Below are 19,480 nucleotides of genomic sequence, written 5' to 3' on the forward strand. Positions count from 1 at the left end.
GATTTAATGTATAAACCTGATTCAAAATCTTGCATAACTTTGTGAAGAGGCTTTTTTTCCCCTCTTTTCCTCTTTTTGTGGAGGAACAGCTCACCCTCCCAAAGCCCATGCTCTGACCACCAATTGTAGTGTTGGTGCAGTCTGGTCGTCTACTCCCATATTTTCTAATTTTGAACCAGGCAGACAATATACGCCGCACTATATAATATGTCCAGTAAATGCACGGAAATAACGCCCCACAAAAAACAAGTGATGTGATAGTAGGTAAAGAGCCTTTGACAAGTCACTGAGGTGAAGCCGGAGCGTGTGAAAATGAATTCCACTTGACAAAAATAAAATGTTCAGTACAGGCCAGATTTAAGTAGCAAAAAAAGCAAAGGCTATTTCACGGTCTGCCTCTTGGTAAGATCATTTGTTTCTCAGTGTTATTAGCTGTGCTCTGCCCGTGCTGTTGTGACCAATCCTCTTAGCATTAACTGGAACAGGAATTAAACAGACCCATGTGGCATTACGTCAGCCCTGCATTCATTCTGAAGTTTCTAGGCATTACAAAAACGGGTGAAATAAGGCATGTGTGATGCTTAAGTGTCAGTTACACAGCTTTCATCAAGTCTGAACTTAATAACGTAACAACGTTTTTGGACTTTACCTTTAAAAAAAAAATCGTATTAGATTTTGTCACTGTCACTATAAAAGTTTGCACGTAAACTCCTCCTACACAGTTAGAGTTAAGCAAACAAAATTGGCACATAGGTACATTAGGACCCTAAAGTTTCTTATCTATATACAATATTATGCCATCACATTGCCTAGCAACCACCTACCAACTGGCTAAAATGACGCATTTGTAGCATTTATGCACCTATAACACCTTATAAAAGCACTGTATCATTGCAATTTTACAACAGTTAATTTATATTCAGATTATAAACTATATATTATGTTGTATCATCATATGTCATATCCCTGTATTAGCCAGTGCGCATACTATTTCTCACACAGAGATGAAAAAGCAGAAGACAGTGCATTCTGCTGTGTAGATCATATAATTCATTGATGCGGCTGAGATTTTCTACTTGTGGATTTTTCATGGAGCAGGGAGTGGGGCTGACCTCCTCTGGCTGCGGGTTTGGGAAAACATCATAAACATGGTACACACTGGTTTTCAATACAAACCAAACACAAAGACTTAACATAACCTACTATTATTACAAAGCAATCTATATACTGGTCATTTAGTAAAACAGCACCTTTTGTCTTCTTAGCTGCTTACTTTCAGTCACATTTTGCCTTTTAAAAACTAAAAATACCTGGAATATTGTTTGGTGTGCAATCTCACTGCTTGGTTTAAAAATGAATAGGTTCTTTTTCAAACAATAGAGAAGAAAAATGTGCAATCATCCCAACTGTCTGTAGTCTTCATGTTGTATGAGTGTGCCACCTTGTGGAGATTACCAAGCATTACCTAGACAGTGGACCTTCAATCAAAGGAGAAACATTAATGATACTTAATGACAAATTTCACTATCATTTGAAATACCTTTTTTTTTTAAAGAGCTCAGTTTGTGTATACTGCTGTTGAGCAAATGTTCTAACTTGTTGCCAGAATAGTTGGTGTGTAAGTGTGTCAGGTGACACGACATGGATATAACTTCAAAGTTTCCGCTGTTCCCACCTGTTCCCTGTTCCTTCTTCAATGACGCCATGCCTCAGGGCCACTTCTGTCAACGCAATAAGATTGAAGAGTAATTATTTGTCACCAGCTGAATGTTGGAGACACAGTGAAATTATTATGGTCATTCACCTGCTTCAGTCCTCCACCAGTTTTCCCTCAGATGTTTGTGCTTGTTTGACAAGTGTGAACCGCATCTGAAGCGCTCTTTGTTTGTTTTTTGTTTTTTTTTTGTTTTATTTATTTGTTTTGTAATTTCTGAATTTGACTTTCAGATGTAAATGACTGTGAAAAACAGCCTTGTAAGAATGGAGGGCAATGCCGAGATCTGGATGGAGACTACTCCTGCCAGTGCCCCTCACCGTATGTTGGAAAGCAGTGCCAGCTACGTACGTGCACCACCATTAGACACACACATTTCAAACACGGACAGCCTGTTGTTACTCGCTTTGCCTCAACATTTTATAAAGAACTTAAAGACTGATGAGATATCCTTGTAAGTGTGGCTCACTCAAGCATGAGAAAAAGATCTAAAGCGTGGTAAGAGTAACAAAAAATCCCTCCATCTCATACCCCAGGGTGTGTTTCTCTGCTGGGGATGGAGGGAGGAGCAATCGTGGAGTCCCAGATTTCTGCTTCCTCTGTGCACTATGGCATTCTGGGTCTTCAGCGCTGGGGCCCAGAGTTGGCTCGACTGAACAACCAAGGCATCGTCAACGCCTGGACGTCAGCCACGCACGACAAGAACCCCTGGATCGAGGTGAGAGAAGTGAATGCTTTTGACGAGACTGACCAGTGCATGACCTGTCCAGATGCTCACTGACCCATGGCGTTTTGGTTACAACAGATTAATATGCAGAAGATTATGCGTCTGACGGGCATCATCACTCAGGGTGCCAGTCGCCTGGGCACAGCTGAGTACATCAAAGCCTTCAAGGTGGCAAGCAGCCTTGATGGAAACTCCTACATCACTTACAAAGTGGATGGCCAGCAGAGGGATAAGGTAGACACAACTTTGTACTACATATGTTATTTTCTATTGTGTTTAAAGTGGACCTGTTAAGCTTTTTCTCATTTTCTAACACATAGATACTCTTACAGTGGTGGATGTCGATATTAAGGTGTTAAACAATCTAGAACAATGAGATGAGGTGTAGAAGTAATCCCAATGAGCCAGACTTTTTTCTTCAACTCATGCCTCTCCCTGATGTTTATTTAGAGCTGTGTTCCTGAGATAACAGATGATATCTGCTCTCACTGACAAGCTCCACCCACCTCTTGTTTGAACCCTCTGTTTGTAAGAGGCAGCCAATCAAAAAAAAGCTGAAGGGTAGGCAGCCCAGACCACCCTGTTGCACCAAAGTCCAGTGCAGGACAAATAAGGATTATTCTCTTTGTCTTCAAACTTCACAACTATATACTACCCTTGGGGGACCTGGGTATCTAGGGTAGCTAAGCATTTGACCTTGACCTTCAAAATCAACAAGATCATAGTTGATCTTGAAAAGAATTTAAAGAAACCATATTGAGTAATCTATCATATGAAAGGGCATAGAGAGAGCTATAAAACACACCGTGACGCCATTACAGGCTGACATCATCATGTTGTAATAAAAACATCATAAAACAGTTTTAGTATAGCCCTTGCCCTTTGGTGGGAGTTAGTTGTGCTCTCTGAGTGTTCTTGTTGACTTTGTTTATTCAGTTTGCTCACCTGTGTTTGTTTGCTGCAGGTTTTTGTGGGCAACATAGATAACGACCGCACAAAGACAAACCTTTTTGACGTTCCTATCGTGGCCCAGTACATCCGCATCATCCCCGTGGTTTGTCGCAGGGCCTGCACGCTGCGCATGGAGCTGCTGGGCTGTGAACTTCACGGTAAACACAATAAACTTCCAGCACAGCCGTAACACTTACAGCAAGGTCAGCGAGCAAAAGCAGTTAGATAAAAAAGATAGGACAATAATGAAAAAGGACAGGTGGTGTACGCTAAGTCGAAGTCAGGTCACAGCCTCTGTGAACCCTTAACCTAAACTGCATAACTCCTCGTAGCATCGTTACTGTGTCTTGTGCTACTGTGTTGATGTCTTCTTACTGTGGTCTTGCTGACAGGTGAAATAACAGACTTTTGAAATTTAATTGCACCACATCTAGCCTAGTTTGACCACATAGAAGTTATCCACTATAGCTCTGTGGGTACAGTCCTTATTATGAAACAACAAAAGAAGCCATTTCAAGCACTCAAGAATAAAAACACTGCCGGCTGTGTTTTTGTCCATCTTCAGCTCTTGTCTTATTTGATCTTAATGCTAAAAGGTTTAAAGAAAAACAGCTCTGTGTGCTATGTTGCATGCTTTCTTCTGCATTGTGTGGCTCTTCTGTTTTTTTCCTTTCACTCGGTCACTGGTGGGTGTTTGTGATTGTAATCAGTCACTCGCTTTGTGAATGTTCGTCATTCTTAAAATGTTGGGTGAAGTTGATTCTTCTTTTCTGTCGGGTGATTTCAATTTTCCCCTCTTTTCTCTTTCTGTCGCTTTGGCTTCCCCCTCCCTCCGTCTGTCCGTCTGCCTTTTGATTCACAGTTTATTCAAACACGGCAGGTTGCTCAGAGCCTCTTGGTATGAAGTCTCGGTTCATCTCAGACGGGCAGCTTTCAGCCTCCAGCTCTTACCGCACGTGGGGCATTGATACTTTCACGTGGCACCCTCAGTTTGCCCGGCTGGATAAGGTGGGGAAGACTAATGCATGGTCTCCTGCTTACAACAACCGCTCAGAGTGGATCCAGGTGAGGGAAACCGCAGCAGACACCTTTTTAAAAAATCTTGTTTTCTTTGAAGTTACTAGTTGGTAATGCCATTTTTTTCCTGCTCCTTCCCCAGGTTGATCTAGAGAAGACAAAGCGCCTCACGGGCATCATCACACAGGGTGCAAAGGACTTTGGAGTAGTGCAGTTTGTATCAGTGTTTAAAGTTTCTTACAGCAATGATGGGGAGTCCTGGAGTACAGTGAAGGAGAACACCGGAAATGATAAGGTCAGACGTATGTGAATACCTGAAATGCCATTTCCTCTTTTTTTTTTCCATATATGTCAAAGCTAAGTTAAAAATAAGGTAAGATATACTTTATTATCTCAAAAGTTGAGAAATTGCTGTGTTGCAGCATCCAAAACATTAAACAAAACGTAATAAAATACAATATGACAAAACAATATTTTGATTCAGTAAGGTAGAAAAACAGGAGCAGTATTAAAAAACCTACACAAAATCATAGAAAATTCCACTTCACCTCCACTTCAGAAAAAAATTGTAATCTAACAAACAAAACACACACTCACACACCCACGCATGCACAAAAACAGTCACTGGCACGTGTAAATGGGAGTAAGGTGTGTTCAAAACAATGTGTTTTCATTTAACAGTAACCTTAACATGTTTTTGCAGCTCTTCCAGGGAAACACTGACAACAACACCCATAAGAAGAATGTTTTTGAGCCTCCGGTCTATGCTCGATACGTCCGAGTCATCCCCTGGGAATGGCACGAGCGCATCACTCTGCGCATGGAGCTGTTGGGCTGCGATGATTAGAAACTAGTCAATAACCATTTATCAGCACCCCATCCTCATCCTCAGATGCTCCGTCTGCTCGCACCACAGCGGAGGACGGATCGCAAACAGAATCATTTGCTTTGTTTTTTACTCCATGGGAATCATATTTGCTGAATAGCTTGGACTTTAACACTTGTAGCACTTTGACTGTAGCAACCCCCCCCCCCCCTAATGTTTACATTGCTAAAAGTTTGTTTGATGCTGCAACATTGAACTGCTCACAGATCCCTCACAGATTGATCATTTGTCCTTTAGGAGCTTTTTTTTGCACAGATCTTCTCTTAGTCTGTCTAAGAATGCAAGCCCTGAGATTTTCCCGGTGTAATACAGAGTAAACACATTTTGACACCTTTTTGCTTTGTTCCTAAATTTAATTTCATGACCAACTAATTCTTTTTACAAAAAATGTGAAATATGTAGAAAACAGCAACGTTTTGCATTGCTTTTTTAATTCACTGTTGGTTAACATTATTAAATGTTTAAAAAAAAACAACTCTTTCTACACTTTGTGTATCTTTTCAGCTGAGACACAAAAATCCATTTTTGAGCTAATGCCCATGTTAGAGTAGATGCTCACAGCTGATTTAAGCATGAGCTGACTTGTTAGCAGAGTCATGTACACAGGGTACAAAATGAAGGCGTAGATAAAGAAGACAAAAGTGAGCATTCTTTTGTACAACTCAGCATTTAAAAGGAGATAAAACTTAAAAGAAGGTGCAGTTTTTGAGCAGCCTGGCGTTGGCTGCGTTCCTCTTTGTTTCGCAAAGAACAAACTGTTCTAACCACACAAAACATGATGCGAGTCTTCATGCTCAGCCTGGTGATGGTGAAATTCAAGCTAAGGAATTCAGGAAATCATTTCTTAAACACTGATATACAAAAACTCATCCTTTAACTTACTATTATGTTTGCAATTTTATGTCCTTTTTATAAGGTTTCAATGTGATTCCACTTTTATAGCAGTTTTATTTTACTCTCACATCCAATGGGAATCTCTACCAAACAGTGGAAACGTGGACGTCGAATTTGAGTGAGTGACACGCAGTACAAAAGTACAGGAATCACTCTTAAACTGTTTTCTAACATCCAAATTAGGTCAAACAGCCTGTTTATGTAATAAATGAATACATGATACAGCAATAAGAAAGAGACGTGGCAAAAAATGGCATCCATGGGAGAGTTCAAAGAGAAAACCACTGCTGACTCTAGAGAACACAATGGCTCGTCTTACATGTGCCAAAAAACATCTTGATGACTTTGGGGAAACTATTCTGTGAACTGACAAGACCAAAGCTGAACTTTTAGGAAGTTTTGAGTCTGTTACATCTGCGTAAAACTAACAGCATTTCATAAAAAGAACTTCATAGCAACAGTGAAACATGGTGGTGGTAGTGTGATGGTCTGCGGATGTTTTGGTGCTTTCCTGAAGTGCTAGCACACTTGGATATTCCAAAACACACCAGCAAGTTCATCTCTGAATGGCTCAAAAAATAAAAAATTGAAAGTGGCCTAATTAAAATCTGGACTTTGATCTGATACTTAACACACCACTCATGCTTGAAACCCCTCCAGTATGTCTGAATAAAACAATTCTGTAATAAAGAGTGTGCCAAACTCCTCCATAGCAAGAGAGACTCGTTGCCAGTTATCGCAAACGCTTGAATGCAGTTCTTGCAGAAGACTTTAGCTTGCTCTTTACACCAGTAATTACACCTTGTTAGCCCATAAGCTCACAATCCTGGCATGTTTGGCCTCTGGCAACATCTTTCATCTCTGTAAAATAAAAGCAGTGGAGGTCAAAGTATCTCTAACACATGATACTTCTTCACTGTTTGTGTCTGCTGTATGTGACTGTGTAGGTCATGTTTTCCACACCATAAAAGGAGCTCTTTTTAAAGATTACGGTGTTTCTAGTGTTTCTAGTAAATGCTGCTGCCCTCCATAACAAGTATCTGCTTTCAAAGAGTTTTCCTCCACAAACACTGTTGAAGTGTATTACTGTGGTGACCTTAAAAAAAGACAAAAATAATTTTGTGTATTTTAATATTTTTATAGAGCCTCCAAAGACTTTACCCAATAGTAGAATAATATGCGTAACATAAAAGGCTAAATTTCCATCAAAATCACAATGATCTTTAACTTTCCTTTAAAGCTATAAACCACTGTAACTTACTTTGCGGGGGTGGGGGTAATTTCTGTAGGTCTTCTTGAACCGCAGATGCCCTACCTACCACAGCTTGCACAAAGAGACACACACGGGGATGTTTCCAGCAGCTTGATGACTGTGCTTAAGAATCAGAGCAGCGGTACAACCCGACACTCCTCGGGGAGAAGGTCAGGACATTCTTCATCATTATTAACTGGCCCATAGCTGCACCTGTTTTTTATCATCGACAGAGACTGAGGGGAAGCTAAATGCGGTATTAATATCCTGGGAATATTTTGATCACTTTGCCTCCAGCTCTCCAACATCAGACCTTTCACACGAGGTGGAAAAACCACGCAGACAATTTCGCGGTAAGTGGGAAAGAAAGCCATCTAATAATAATTATTATTATTATAACAACTGTACGTCAGATATAATTTGTTAGCTTTAACCTCCTGCATTTTAAATTTCTCTTTGATATTTGGGCTGACTGGGACCTGATGAATGTAAAAACAAAGAATTACCAGATTTATTTTTTTACGAGAAAACTACTGTGACGAACATTAATGGCTATTGTTAAATCTAAACACTGAAGTCACTTTAAGTGACAGTCCCGCAGTGTGAAAACGCATTTTCCCAGTATAAACACAGCAAACTATATACAGTGAGGTCATTACATTTGGCACACCTGCTAAAATTGTATCGTGCTTTACTGCTGCTGCTTTATCATAACATCCAGTGTTCACAATACAGCAAGCAGAGTCTTCTTTTTTTTTTTTTTAAAAAACCTCGAGAACAAATACTTTTTTTGTCCTCCTCCCTGTCAGCTCCATATTCAACATCTTTTGTCGACTATATCCACTATCCCGACTCTGCACGTGCCCTAACCACCTCAGCCTTGCCTCTCCTTGTCTCCAAGCTGCTCAATCTGAACCGCCCCTCTGCTGAACTCATTTCTGATCTTGTCCATCCTGCTCCATGACCTTTAATGATTAATTAGCTAATATTTTTTCTCTTCGCAGGTTTGAGGATTGTGCAGACACTGATGATGATGATTTGGTGCTTCCAGACTGTATTGTTGTTCATAGCTCACCTGGTTCTCTCAGACTGGGCCCCGGCTGCCCCCCCAACCCAAAACAGCTTCTTCTACAGTGACTACCTCAATGAAAGCGGCAACAACGAACGTATGCACATTATTGCTCAGACCCTAACCTTTTAATATAAAATCAGTATCATAAGTTAAATCTGTATTTATTCTGCAGTTCATTTTATTGGTATGAAACTCTACGTGGACTCTGCTGAGCAATCAGTGCTTTCGGTCAGAGGGGGTAATGCGACCCTACAATGCAGATTTTGGTATGAGCCTGTGCCGAGCTCACCAAGGGAGGTCCGGGTCAAGTGGTCCTGGCTGCCCGCCGCTGGGGGACAGGAGACTGATGTGATCGTGGCTTTCGGGACTCGATTCCGAAGTTTTGGAGATTTCAGGTTAAAGATATGATCAACTGAATACGATAACCTGATCGCTGACTGTTTGACCATGTTTTTCTTTAAACTATTAACATGCACTGTCTGTCGGGCAGGGGTCGTGTGCAGCTCCGACAGGATTTCCCAGGAGATGCTGCACTTGTGTTGAATAAACTCTGGCTGAATGATACAGGTCGCTATCGATGTACTGTGGTGGATGGACTGGAGGACCAAAGCGCAGTGGTTCACCTAGAGCTACAAGGTACTGCATTTACACCTTCAGCTATCCTGTTTGCTTCCGTGAATGAAAGCTGCCACATGTAGAGTCTAGATCAGCGGTCCCCAAATTTTTTTTGCACCACGGACCAGTTTATGTCCGACAATATTTTCACGGACTGGTCATTAAGGTGTCGCGGAGAAATTCAACAAAATAAAACCGGTACCAAAAAGAAGATGATTTATTCATAACACACGGGGAAATTCCTAGAGAAACAGAGTTAACGATAAAAACGTCGGGAAAAAAAAACCTCTGACAAGCTAAAAACCGATAAAAACCCTGAAAACCAGAAATTTCACATCCGAGCCTCATCTTTTACGGCCCGTTACCAAACGACTTACGGACCGGTAGCGGTCTGTGGCCCGGGGGTTGGGGACCGCTGGTGTAGATATCCATTATAAAAGCAGACTGCTTACATTTGCAAATAAATCATCCATTTAAAAAAAAAAAAAAAAAAGCTGCAAACAACTGATAAACATTTTACTTTCCAAATTGAGTTGCCATGGAAAACCACACGATTAACTTTAACCACTCATCTGTTTGGTTCAGCTGACCCAGTAGCCTGTGATTTCCCACTGTTGCAGATCAAAGTATTCTCTTTTGTAGTTTGTAGTAAGAGCAGATGATTGCAAACCTACTTACTGGAATTAAAAAAACAAACAAAACAAAACACAAAAACCCACAAACCAGTGGTAGTATCACTTGGTAAGCAAAGTAGCAACAATAGATGAAATAACAATAGCAGTGAAAGCTTGACACACTTTGAAGTCCACATAGATATTCGGATGTCTGATTGAATCTTCCACCCAGGTGTGGTGTTTCCCTACCAACACCCTCATGGTCGTTACCATCTGAGCTTCCTGGGAGCCCAGCAAGCCTGTAAGGAGCAGGACTCGACAGTGGCCACCATCACACAGCTCTTCCAGTGTTGGAAAGAGGGAATGAACTGGTGCAATGCCGGTTGGCTAGCTGATGGGACAGTCCAGTATCCGATCACGCAGTCCAGGGAGCCCTGCGGGGGAGCCCGCCTCGCCCCGGGTGTCCGCCGCTACGATAGAATTCACCTCTACCCTAATCACTACGATGTCTTCTGTTTCTCCTCTTTGCTCCAAGGTGAGGCGAAGCAGAAGGTGATGCGAGGTCAACAAGGCCACAGAGAAGCTAAAGTGATATTGAGTGGCCATTTCCTGATGTGTAATTGTGTTTTCCTTACTGTGACATGTCAAGATGCCCACACTGACAAAGATTAGCAGATCCATTACTTAGCAGTTTCACACCCTCATTTCTGAAGAGCACAGTGGCACAGATTCCCATTATCCCTCTCTTTAAAGGTGCTAAGACTCATTACTTGAGCCTCCATTTATTTATACATATAGTGTATGAATAAATGACCTAACTGAATGTTCTAATTCATCATAATTAATTTTACAGAAACTCAAGTACAAATACACATTAGCATTTATGGGTGATAAATCGCAGCTATATAGCAGTCTGAAACACGTCTGTGCAGCTAACTGTCAAAATAAATGTGTTTTATTCTAAGGGAGAGTCTACTACCTTCAGTCCTCTCACAAGATGAACCTGACTGAAGCTCAGCATGCGTGTCAGGAGGACGGAGCAGAGATTGCCAAAGTTGGACAGCTGTATTCTGCGTGGAAGTTCACGGGGCTTGACCGCTGTGCTGCCGGCTGGCTGGCCGATGGAAGCGTTCGCTATCCCATCACCAGACCTCGAAGTAACTGTGGTCCGTCTGAGCCAGGGGTACGCAGCTTTGGTTTCCCACCTCCACAGCACAAGCATGGAGTCTACTGCTACAAGTTAGATACTGAAAGAGTGTAGATCTCCACCCATCCTTGGTGGGCCATAACATTTAAATATTTTTTAAAATTGTTATTATAGCCAACAGGATGCTTAACACTGTAGACGAGTGCACTTCTGCAGTCTGCAAAACATCTACAGGTTCACAAGATGATGAACAGAAGAAACTTTAATGCTACAACATTTAAAAAAAAAAGAAAAAAAAAAGAAAGAATCTAAACTCATATACATTTCTTTCCATGTGAGCTACTACAGATTTTACTTATAATTACCACTGAAATTATTCAAGTAGAATAAAACTACTTTCAGCTGTTTCTTCATTAACAAGGGCTCACCACATCAGCTAGCACTGCACATTTGATTTAGCAGTTTTTGTAGAGCTTTTTCACGTTGGATCCATATGTAAACCACTACGCTATGGAGCTTTAAATACGCCAACAGAATAGTAAAAAGAAAATCCCTCCTTATATTTGACACGAGGATTCAGAGCTCAAATACTAGCATTCCTGTACTTTTTAAACATTTTTTTTTTCCTTTCACTTTTACTATAGCTGAGAGACAGCAGGAATATAAAAGATAGGAAAACCTGGGGAGAAGGAAAATAACATTCAACAAAGTTGCTGTCTGATTTCCTCTTTCATACATGAACGTAAAGCATTTACTGTGATGTCTCACCAAGTTGTACTTACATCGTCTGAAGCACATGACAATCAACTCAAAATCTAGCAAAGGAGCCGGCTAATTGATTTTTTTAAATGGAAATATATATCCTATTTATTACAAATAAAGATCCTCATACAGAACATCTGGTTTTGTCTCTCTGCTGCTGCTCAGTGTTTGAATGTATAACTCAAGCATGCCACCTGTCCTCAACAAATAAGTCTGTTAATTGTTAAACTAAAAAAAAAAGTGTTTGAATTCAACTATCCTGCTAATTCGCACACATTTATATTAAATACTGAAATGTTTGAAATAATTGTCATGTTGTAAGTTTGCATTTGAGATGCAGTAGCCTGGCACAAAGACACAAAACACTCCAGGCTTTGTCCACAGTGAAAAAGAAAACATATCACTTCCACTTCTTTAAGTAATTCATGTGCAATCAAAATAAATAAATCTGTATTTATATATAAGACGGTATGCTCTTCTCTATGTAAATTGAGCTTCGAGAAGAAGATGCTCGATTTTCATCCTGACCCCTGCCTTTTTCTGAGGAGCCAACTTCTTAAACACTTTCGTGAGGGTCATAAAGTAATACTCATCGCAGTCTTGTGGTTTCGGAGTGTCTGTCTGTACTCCTTTGTGACATTTAGAGGAGTCCATCTCTGTACTCCTCTTCATTTTCCTCCCAGTGTCACATTTGCCTGATCTGGTGAAACTGTGAGACACAGAATGGCCGCCGCTGGCTCTGTGGCTGTTTTGGCCCTCTGAATCTGAGACGATAGTTATGCCGTTACCGTTCACATCCCTCTCCTGTAAAGATAAAACATTTTTTAAACCAATTAAAATCTCTTGGATGACTTTCCTTCTTGTTGGTTTGATGCTCAATTGGTAGAACTGGTTCCACATCAACAACGTTGAAAGAACACACTGAAACATTTGGAGCTATTAAGCAAATAGCTTAAATATGTGCAGGGTTCACATCTCGCCATAAGGATTGTGGTAATCAGTGGGACCTTCAACCGATGTTAGCATATTTAAATTTAGCAATGAAACAGAAGCAGCTGGTTGAAGGTAATGGGTATTAGGTGACTGCTGCTTGTCTGATATATGGCTGGCAGTGCATGATTTTATTAATATAAATAGAAAGGTACTCTACTACAATTAAAAGTCTGTAAAAATCTTAAAATGAAACCCATTCTCTCAACCCCCTCAGCCCCAGTTATCATGAATGTTGAATATCAGAGACATCCACTCATTCTGGGCCATCTCTTTTTCCTTCAGAGAAGGGGAGCTGTGCCCCATCTATAAATTTCTTGGATGTCCCCCTGATGTTTTTAATAAATGCTGGTTTGCTTTGCTTGGACAAGCTGACCAATTGGAAGTGACTGAGTCTCTTTCTAAAGTGGCTACAGCTTTTCCAGTAGACCACACACAAAGTATTTAATAAAACTATAGACATGCACACTAAATATTTAGGAACATTGTTAAGAGATAATGCATATCTGCTTTAACGTAGAGCATGTGCAGCACTACACCATCACACCCTCACCATGTCATATGAAGGGAGGGAGCCTCTGTCATTTTGGAATCTTTGTGTCAATTCAGCCTGTAGTTTGGATAATTTCCAGACCCTCCTCTGTTGTTGCTCACTGCAAAATGACAGATGACTGTGGAAAGTTTTCCTTCTTATCACTGTGGCTTTGCAGTACAAACAGTGGTAATGCGCCTGACTTCTGCACTGGAGTCTACACCTGTGGAAGGTGTATTCTGAAACAGAAAAGATGTAAACGTCATGATTAGGAATGAGTTGGTTTAACTGAAACTTAAAGTTCTGAAACATACTTCCAGTTTCAAAGGCTTCCCTTCGATGGCTGTCCAAGTGGATCCTAAGACTGGGGCGGTTTGTGGGTTTGAAAATTTCAGGTGAACAAAACGGACAATGAAATTTTCCTGGAGAACAGCAAGTGTTGCATTTTTGCAGAGCAGGAATAGAAGATCCCTTCCGGATAGACACGTGAAACTGGAACAGATAATAAAGTCATTAATCCGAAAATATCAGATGCACGAAGAAGGGCAGCCAATAACAAGTCCTGATTTCTGCTGGAGGTACGACAGCAACGAAGCTTAGTAGAAATGCAATTACTTGGAAACAGCAATGTGGAATTATAAAGTTTTAATTTGTGTTATTTAATGTGTCCAATGCAAAGGAAAAAAATGTGTAATTCTGATTGCAGTTGAATCACTTTTAATGACTCTTAGACTATGTTTGTCAGCAACTGCTAGCCTTTTTCAGAGTTAAACTTACTCCTTTGCATCTCTTTGTTTAAGAGATGCATCTCTTTGTTTAAGAGATGCAAACTGTTTGTTTGCATTTTTCTTTTTTGACCTTGTTTAGGTCAAAAAAGAAAAATGAAAACAAACAGTTCCTGTGACTAATGACTAGCTTCATTGTTAGCCACCTGCTAGATAAGCTGAATGACACTTAGTTAGTTGCCAAATAGAAAACAGTCAACCTGCTATGAAGGCAAAAGACTTATAATCAATGCTGCCTAGAATAAAAATACTTACATTTAACTGCTTGGGACTGTCCATCTTTGTCACAGAGCTACCTGAGGCCTGCTCTTCTTCTTTGGGGAGCTCACTGCAGTTTTTCACCCTTTATATTGCTTTGCTGCCTCCCTCTGGTTTTGAAGTGTCTGTCTGTACACGTTAACATTTTTGTACTCATTTTCGTCATCCTCACGTTCACCTGACCAGGGGAAGCGTCGGTGCTCTGAAATGATAGTTATTTTGTTACAGTCAAAACCTTTGATGTAACTCGCCTCTTAGTGTGATGATCAGTTTGTAGTAACATGCAGGTAACATTATTCAGCATGCCCACATCTTTCTAAAGGCTTATAAACCAGCTTTGTCACCGACTGCTAACCATTTTTAGGGTTAAAGTTACTCTTTTGCTTCTCTTATGTTAAATACAAATATAAGCAAACAATTTCCAGTGTTATGATAGCATACATATCAGCCTATCTGATATGTTGCCTGTAAGCCAATTAGCTACCAGACAGAAGAGTTAACCTCCTATGAATATAAAAGGCTCATAATAACTGTTAGTTGCTAGCTAAAACAATATTTGCATTGAACTGTTGGTCACTGTCCGTCTTGCTCACAGAACTACCTGAAGCCTGTCTTTTCTATGAATATAACAGCAATTGTTTATCCTTTAAATTGCTTTACTGCCTCCTTCTGGTTCCTGTCAACAATAGTTTGAGTCTTTTAATTGAATTTTACAAAACCTTTAACATTAATCCCCCCCCCCCCCCCCCCCCCTTTACTAAGTCCAAAGCCTAAAGTACATGTGCAAACTTGATCTTAACTTGCACCAGTTCTGATGTAAAACTGTAACCACTGCTATCTATAAACAGTAAGTACAGTTATCAGTAAAGAAGTATGCACAAACCTTGAGTCACCGCTCTTTTCTTTATATTTTGCTAGAAAACTGCTAGATAAATGCAGCGATTTTTTGAGTTTGTACAGTTCTAACAAACATGACAATCAATATTTATTATGACCATCTTTATCCTTTGACACAGCCTGAACTTTCTTAGACAGCTTCCTTCTTTAAATAGTCTTCAGGAATAGTTCTCCAGGCTTCTTGAAGGACATTCAAAGCTCTTCTTTGAATGTTTTGCCTTTTGTTGTGTTCTCTGTCAAATTTCTCCCACACTAAGGTTGAGGTCCAGGCTCTGTGGAGGCCAATCCATGACTGATAGTTTTCCACTGTGTGTTTTTCTATCTAGGTGAGCTTCCAATGCATTGAGAATGTGTTTGGGATTATTGTGATGCTAAAACAAATGCGGTTCCCAGAAACTTTCCAAATGGTATTTCATGCTGGATTAAAATTTCACAGCACTTTTCTGTGCAGAACAGCAGTTGCTGAAATGAAGCCACAAACCCTCGTGTTTTACAGAGGCTGTAGGCACTCACCTCACTCCTGACCTCCTCTATACTTGCTGATGATGATTTTGAAGCAAAAACCTTACATTTGGATTCATCACTCCATAAGACTTCTTGTCACTGATTTTTAGAACAGTTTTTATGTAACTTGGCATGCATGTGCCTTTTCTCCCTGTTTTCTTCCTTGAGAATGGTTTCTCGACTACCACCCTTCCACTGTGAATATTTCTGATGATGCTTCAGTGAACAGTGTAGATGGAGCAGGTCCTGTCAGGTCTTTGGTGGATTTTGTTCCCCTGTTTTTTAATAACATGACTCTCGGATACTTTTCATCTGCTGTAGATAGTTTTACGTTTAAAGATATACCTGGAAAAAAAGATAATAGGGGAAAAGCTGGGAGCCGAGGATCAAGATGATACTGACAACCTTAAAGCTGCTTAAAAGGGAAAAACAATATTTTACTGTTAATGCTGCTGTTTACTCTATCTGTACCAGACTTTAGACAGGACATAGTTTTTATTAGGTGAAGTTTTTGTTATTGAACTTCCCAACATGATCCCAACCATACTCGAGATGCTGACTCACAGTCAAAACAAATATTGCACTGTCTCAAACACAAATGCCTCATACACCTGAAAGATACCAAGGGGTGTGTGAATGTACACTGACGTTTCTGCTTTCTTCTCACTGTTCACACATAATATTTCATTTCAGATTTTCAGAGGTCAAAGCTTTGCCACCCAGAACTCCTCACGCTCAATTAAGTTGCCTTTGAAAATAATTTTCTGCATGATATTCACGCTGAGTTCAGGAAATCAAGGAAATCTATTATCTTGCCTGGCTGTGTGATGCAGATGGGGGATCATGTGAAATTAAGGCATGAATGTCATGTTGATAAGAATTTAAAATGCTTTGTTTTAAATAAGTAGATGCTACATATATCCTTGAGCTCCACATTACAACCAAAACATATGACTGTCATCTGGTGGATTTAAAGGTTGTGGTTCTCATTGCTTACCGAAAAGCCTCCATTTCAACCAAAGAATTGTCCGTTTATATATAACAGAAACAAAAATATGATGTTTTCAGAGTTTCGCTTTAATATAATAATATAAAACTGTCATTCAACTATAAAACTTTATGGGTGATTCAGTCCCTATACAACCACAGTGAGAGCTAAAGCAAATAATTCCTTGAAGTACATCCTAAGAAAGGCACAATCCCACCACTTGGAAAAGATGGTGAGCAAAGAGGAGCTAATCCCACTCCTCGTCCTCCTGCCGCCCCTTGATTCCAGATAAGACACTTTGATCCTCAGGTGTCCCAACAGGTGTTGATTGTATCTCCGGTGTTTGATCCTTTGAGGAATTTCCTCTGCTTTGCCACACGGTGGAGTCAGTGTAATACAACACAAGGACTTTTGCAGACTAAGTAAGCAACCCCAGTCATCTCATAAACTGCTCACATAGGAATTGAAAAGGAGAAAAGAAAAAAAAGGAGGAAATGATCGTTTTAGATCCCAGACAATCAGTGAATCAACAATCAGATATAAGTCATTAAATGCTAGACAGAAAACGACCTTCAGAGAGTGCCACCTTCTTACTGCTTTTCTTTGTGAAACTACTTTCTCTGTACACAAACCTCCTTTTTATGAATCTCTCGTTAAATGGAAATAGGGCATCCTATTGTGAGTCATTTTATACAAATTGGTTTGTTTGTATAAAATGATCTAAAACCTGTTTTTCTGTTGAGTAACTGGTTCCCGAAACTGACCCGAAAGCAGAGCACTGTGTGTTTGGCAAGCTATGGCATCTGTGTTTTATTGGAAAGGAAAGACACAAAGAGTGCAGTTTTACAGCCATGTGTAAAAATGCCTCTAAATAGAAACAAAACAAAGGCGGTGGATAAAATTTGACCAAATATGAGGCTGCCAAGTACACAAATGTTTGGTTTGTTGGCTTTACAATGTGGACTTTTAATAATCTACCTTGCATAACAAGTAATTCTTCACAAAAACATGCAGTAGGTGGATTCATTCATTTTGTTCTCACATTAGAGCCAACAGCAGAATATGCAATATAGTTCCACTTCATGGTCCTTTGTAATGGCTTTATAGCAATTTTGTTTTAGGGAAAAAATATCCTGTTTCCAATACAGGTGCTAATTGTCTTGCAGGTCAGGTTACGGTAAATTGTAATTAGCCAACATTATACAGCAATCTGCCAATACAGCAATGTGTGAGAGATTTTACAGGACTCTGAAAACCTAAATATACACCATGCCTCAGTAGCTTGTAGAACCAGCTTCAACAGCAACAACTTGAAGTAATGGTTTTCTGTATAACTTTATCAGCCTTTCACATCACTGTGGAGGAATTATGGCCCACTCTTCTATACAACACTGCTCCACTTCATTGAAGTTTATTACCATTAGTTATGCATGCCTAAGTCTTGCCACAGTATTTCAGTCGAGCTGAAGTCTGGACTTATCATTTTCAGCCATTCTGTTGTAGATTTACTGCTGTGCTTGAGCTCAAGTCCTGTTGAACGACCTCGTTCTTTCCAACCTTTAGTTGTCACACAGATGCCCACATGGCCTACAGTTGAGTTTGTGGTCAGCTCAATGACTGGAAGGTGCCCAGGCCGTGTGGCAGAAAAACAAGCCCAAACCATCACCACACCACCACCATGTTTAGTTGGTATGAGGTGTTTGTGCTGATATGGCGTCTTGTTGTTTTTTTTTTGTGGGGGGGGGTTCAAATATGCTACCGTGCATTACAGCCAAAGATCTGCACTCTGGTCTCATATGTCAAAAAGACATTGTTCCAGAAATCTTGTGGGTCATTGTCATGCAACTTTACCAGCTCTAGTGTCGTGTTCTTTTTAGAGAGAAGCGGCTTTTTCCTGGCAACCCATCCAAACAAGCCAAACAAGTATTTTTAGTGAATTTAGATATTGAACTTGAACATTTAACATACAAACCAAGGGCCTGTATAGTGTGAGATGTAGAATTTGCCAGAATTTGTGTTTCTGTAAAGGCGCTCACACTTTCTTATCAGCTAATCAGTTAATTAAGTGCATTTAATTATCAGCACCTGGCTGCTACTTGTCCACCTAATTCCTGTGGAAGCAGCAAAGACGTACTTAGTGTCTTTTTCATGTAGAGCTGTTTTTCAGAGCACAATAATGATACAAAACTAACAAATATATTTAGGGTTCTAAACTTGTGCATAATTTAACAATTATTATTTTACCAAATTTTTAGGTTAAAGGAGCATTTTTATATTGTGCTACATTTGCCTAGCAACATGAACTTCTGTTTCACTACAGGCTGCTTTTGTATACATGAGAGGACTGTAACACAGAAGTCACACAGCTAGAAGTGACTTCTTCAGTATTCTAGTTATCTATATTTTGTCAAGTAATACTGTGTAATACTCAGAGAAATTTTTTTATGACTTTTGGTGCAGATCTCAGTATCAGAGGTGTTGATTATTTGACTGTTCACCTTGAAGAACACAATTACACCATAAAATGAAGGCTTTGTTGCTGATTCTTCTTCTTCAAGAAATTCATGAAACTCTCAGACTACAAGCTGCCAGAATATAGCTCTGTCAAACTATAAATATAAGTCTTACAAGCCTAACTGAATTCCACACTTGGCCACTTGCTCTTCATAGTTGAGGTTGTAAGGCCTAACACAGGCAATATTTTGGTGCAACCTCAGGAAACAGTGTCATGGAGTTGGTTGGGAAGTTTCAAAACAAAACAGAAAAAGGTCAGCAGCAGACTGGCCAAAGTAACACCACAGCAATGTGAGTGTGTAAAGACACACTCACATTGCACATTGCACATTACACACACACACACACACACACACACACA

At 40.0% G+C, this 19,480-nt stretch overlaps 2 protein-coding genes and 1 long non-coding RNA gene across 4 annotated transcripts in view; 2 read left to right on the forward strand and 1 right to left on the reverse strand.

The window, feature by feature from the left end:
* Positions 1-5,770, forward strand: part of LOC102204158 (EGF-like repeat and discoidin I-like domain-containing protein 3) — a 9,062-nt gene extending 3,292 nt beyond the window's left edge. Inside the window, exons 4-10 of one of the 2 annotated variants that reach the window (XM_005746834.1) lie at positions 1,948-2,061; positions 2,251-2,432; positions 2,520-2,675; positions 3,406-3,550; positions 4,255-4,457; positions 4,552-4,704; positions 5,113-5,770. In XM_005746834.1, coding sequence (XP_005746891.1) covers positions 1,948-2,061; positions 2,251-2,432; positions 2,520-2,675; positions 3,406-3,550; positions 4,255-4,457; positions 4,552-4,704; positions 5,113-5,256 — 1,097 coding nt within the window. In that variant the 3' untranslated portion in view covers positions 5,257-5,770. The remainder of the gene's footprint in view (positions 1-1,947; positions 2,062-2,250; positions 2,433-2,519; positions 2,676-3,405; positions 3,551-4,254; positions 4,458-4,551; positions 4,705-5,112) is intronic. The other variant, XM_005746835.1, reaches the window with a different exon arrangement.
* Positions 5,771-8,474: 2,704 nt separating this feature from the next.
* On the forward strand, positions 8,475-12,453 carry LOC102192538 (hyaluronan and proteoglycan link protein 3-like). Its single transcript, XM_013914288.1, has 5 exons — positions 8,475-8,607; positions 8,686-8,908; positions 9,004-9,149; positions 9,975-10,277; positions 10,708-12,453. The coding sequence occupies exons 1-5, from the start codon at positions 8,475-8,477 to the stop codon at positions 11,001-11,003; spliced, it is 1,101 nt and encodes a 366-aa protein (XP_013769742.1). The 3' UTR covers positions 11,004-12,453.
* A 770-nt stretch (positions 12,454-13,223) lies between these two features.
* Positions 13,224-14,373, reverse strand: LOC102204638 (uncharacterized). Its single transcript, XR_312077.1, has 3 exons — positions 14,214-14,373; positions 13,488-13,665; positions 13,224-13,412 (listed from the first exon to the last, which is right to left on the reverse strand). It is a non-coding gene; the product is annotated as an uncharacterized LOC102204638 (long non-coding RNA).
* Positions 14,374-19,480: the final 5,107 nt, after the last annotated feature.

This window comes from Pundamilia nyererei, unplaced genomic scaffold (assembly GCF_000239375.1).
Source record: "Pundamilia nyererei isolate P.nyererei 1_Seehausen unplaced genomic scaffold, PunNye1.0 scaffold00184, whole genome shotgun sequence".
Classification (NCBI taxonomy): Eukaryota; Metazoa; Chordata; class Actinopteri; order Cichliformes; family Cichlidae; genus Pundamilia; species Pundamilia nyererei.

Bases quoted from the DNA above. Each gene is read 5' to 3' on its own strand.
- LOC102192538 (XM_013914288.1), top strand. From the start codon at position 8,475: ATGATTTGGTGCTTCCAGACTGTATTGTTGTTCATAGCTCACCTGGTT. The intron at 8,608-8,685 runs GTATGCACATTA...TTTATTCTGCAG, and splicing joins TGAAAGCGGCAACAACGAAC to TTCATTTTATTGGTATGAAA. The intron at 10,278-10,707 runs GTGAGGCGAAGC...TTTTATTCTAAG, and splicing joins TTTCTCCTCTTTGCTCCAAG to GGAGAGTCTACTACCTTCAG.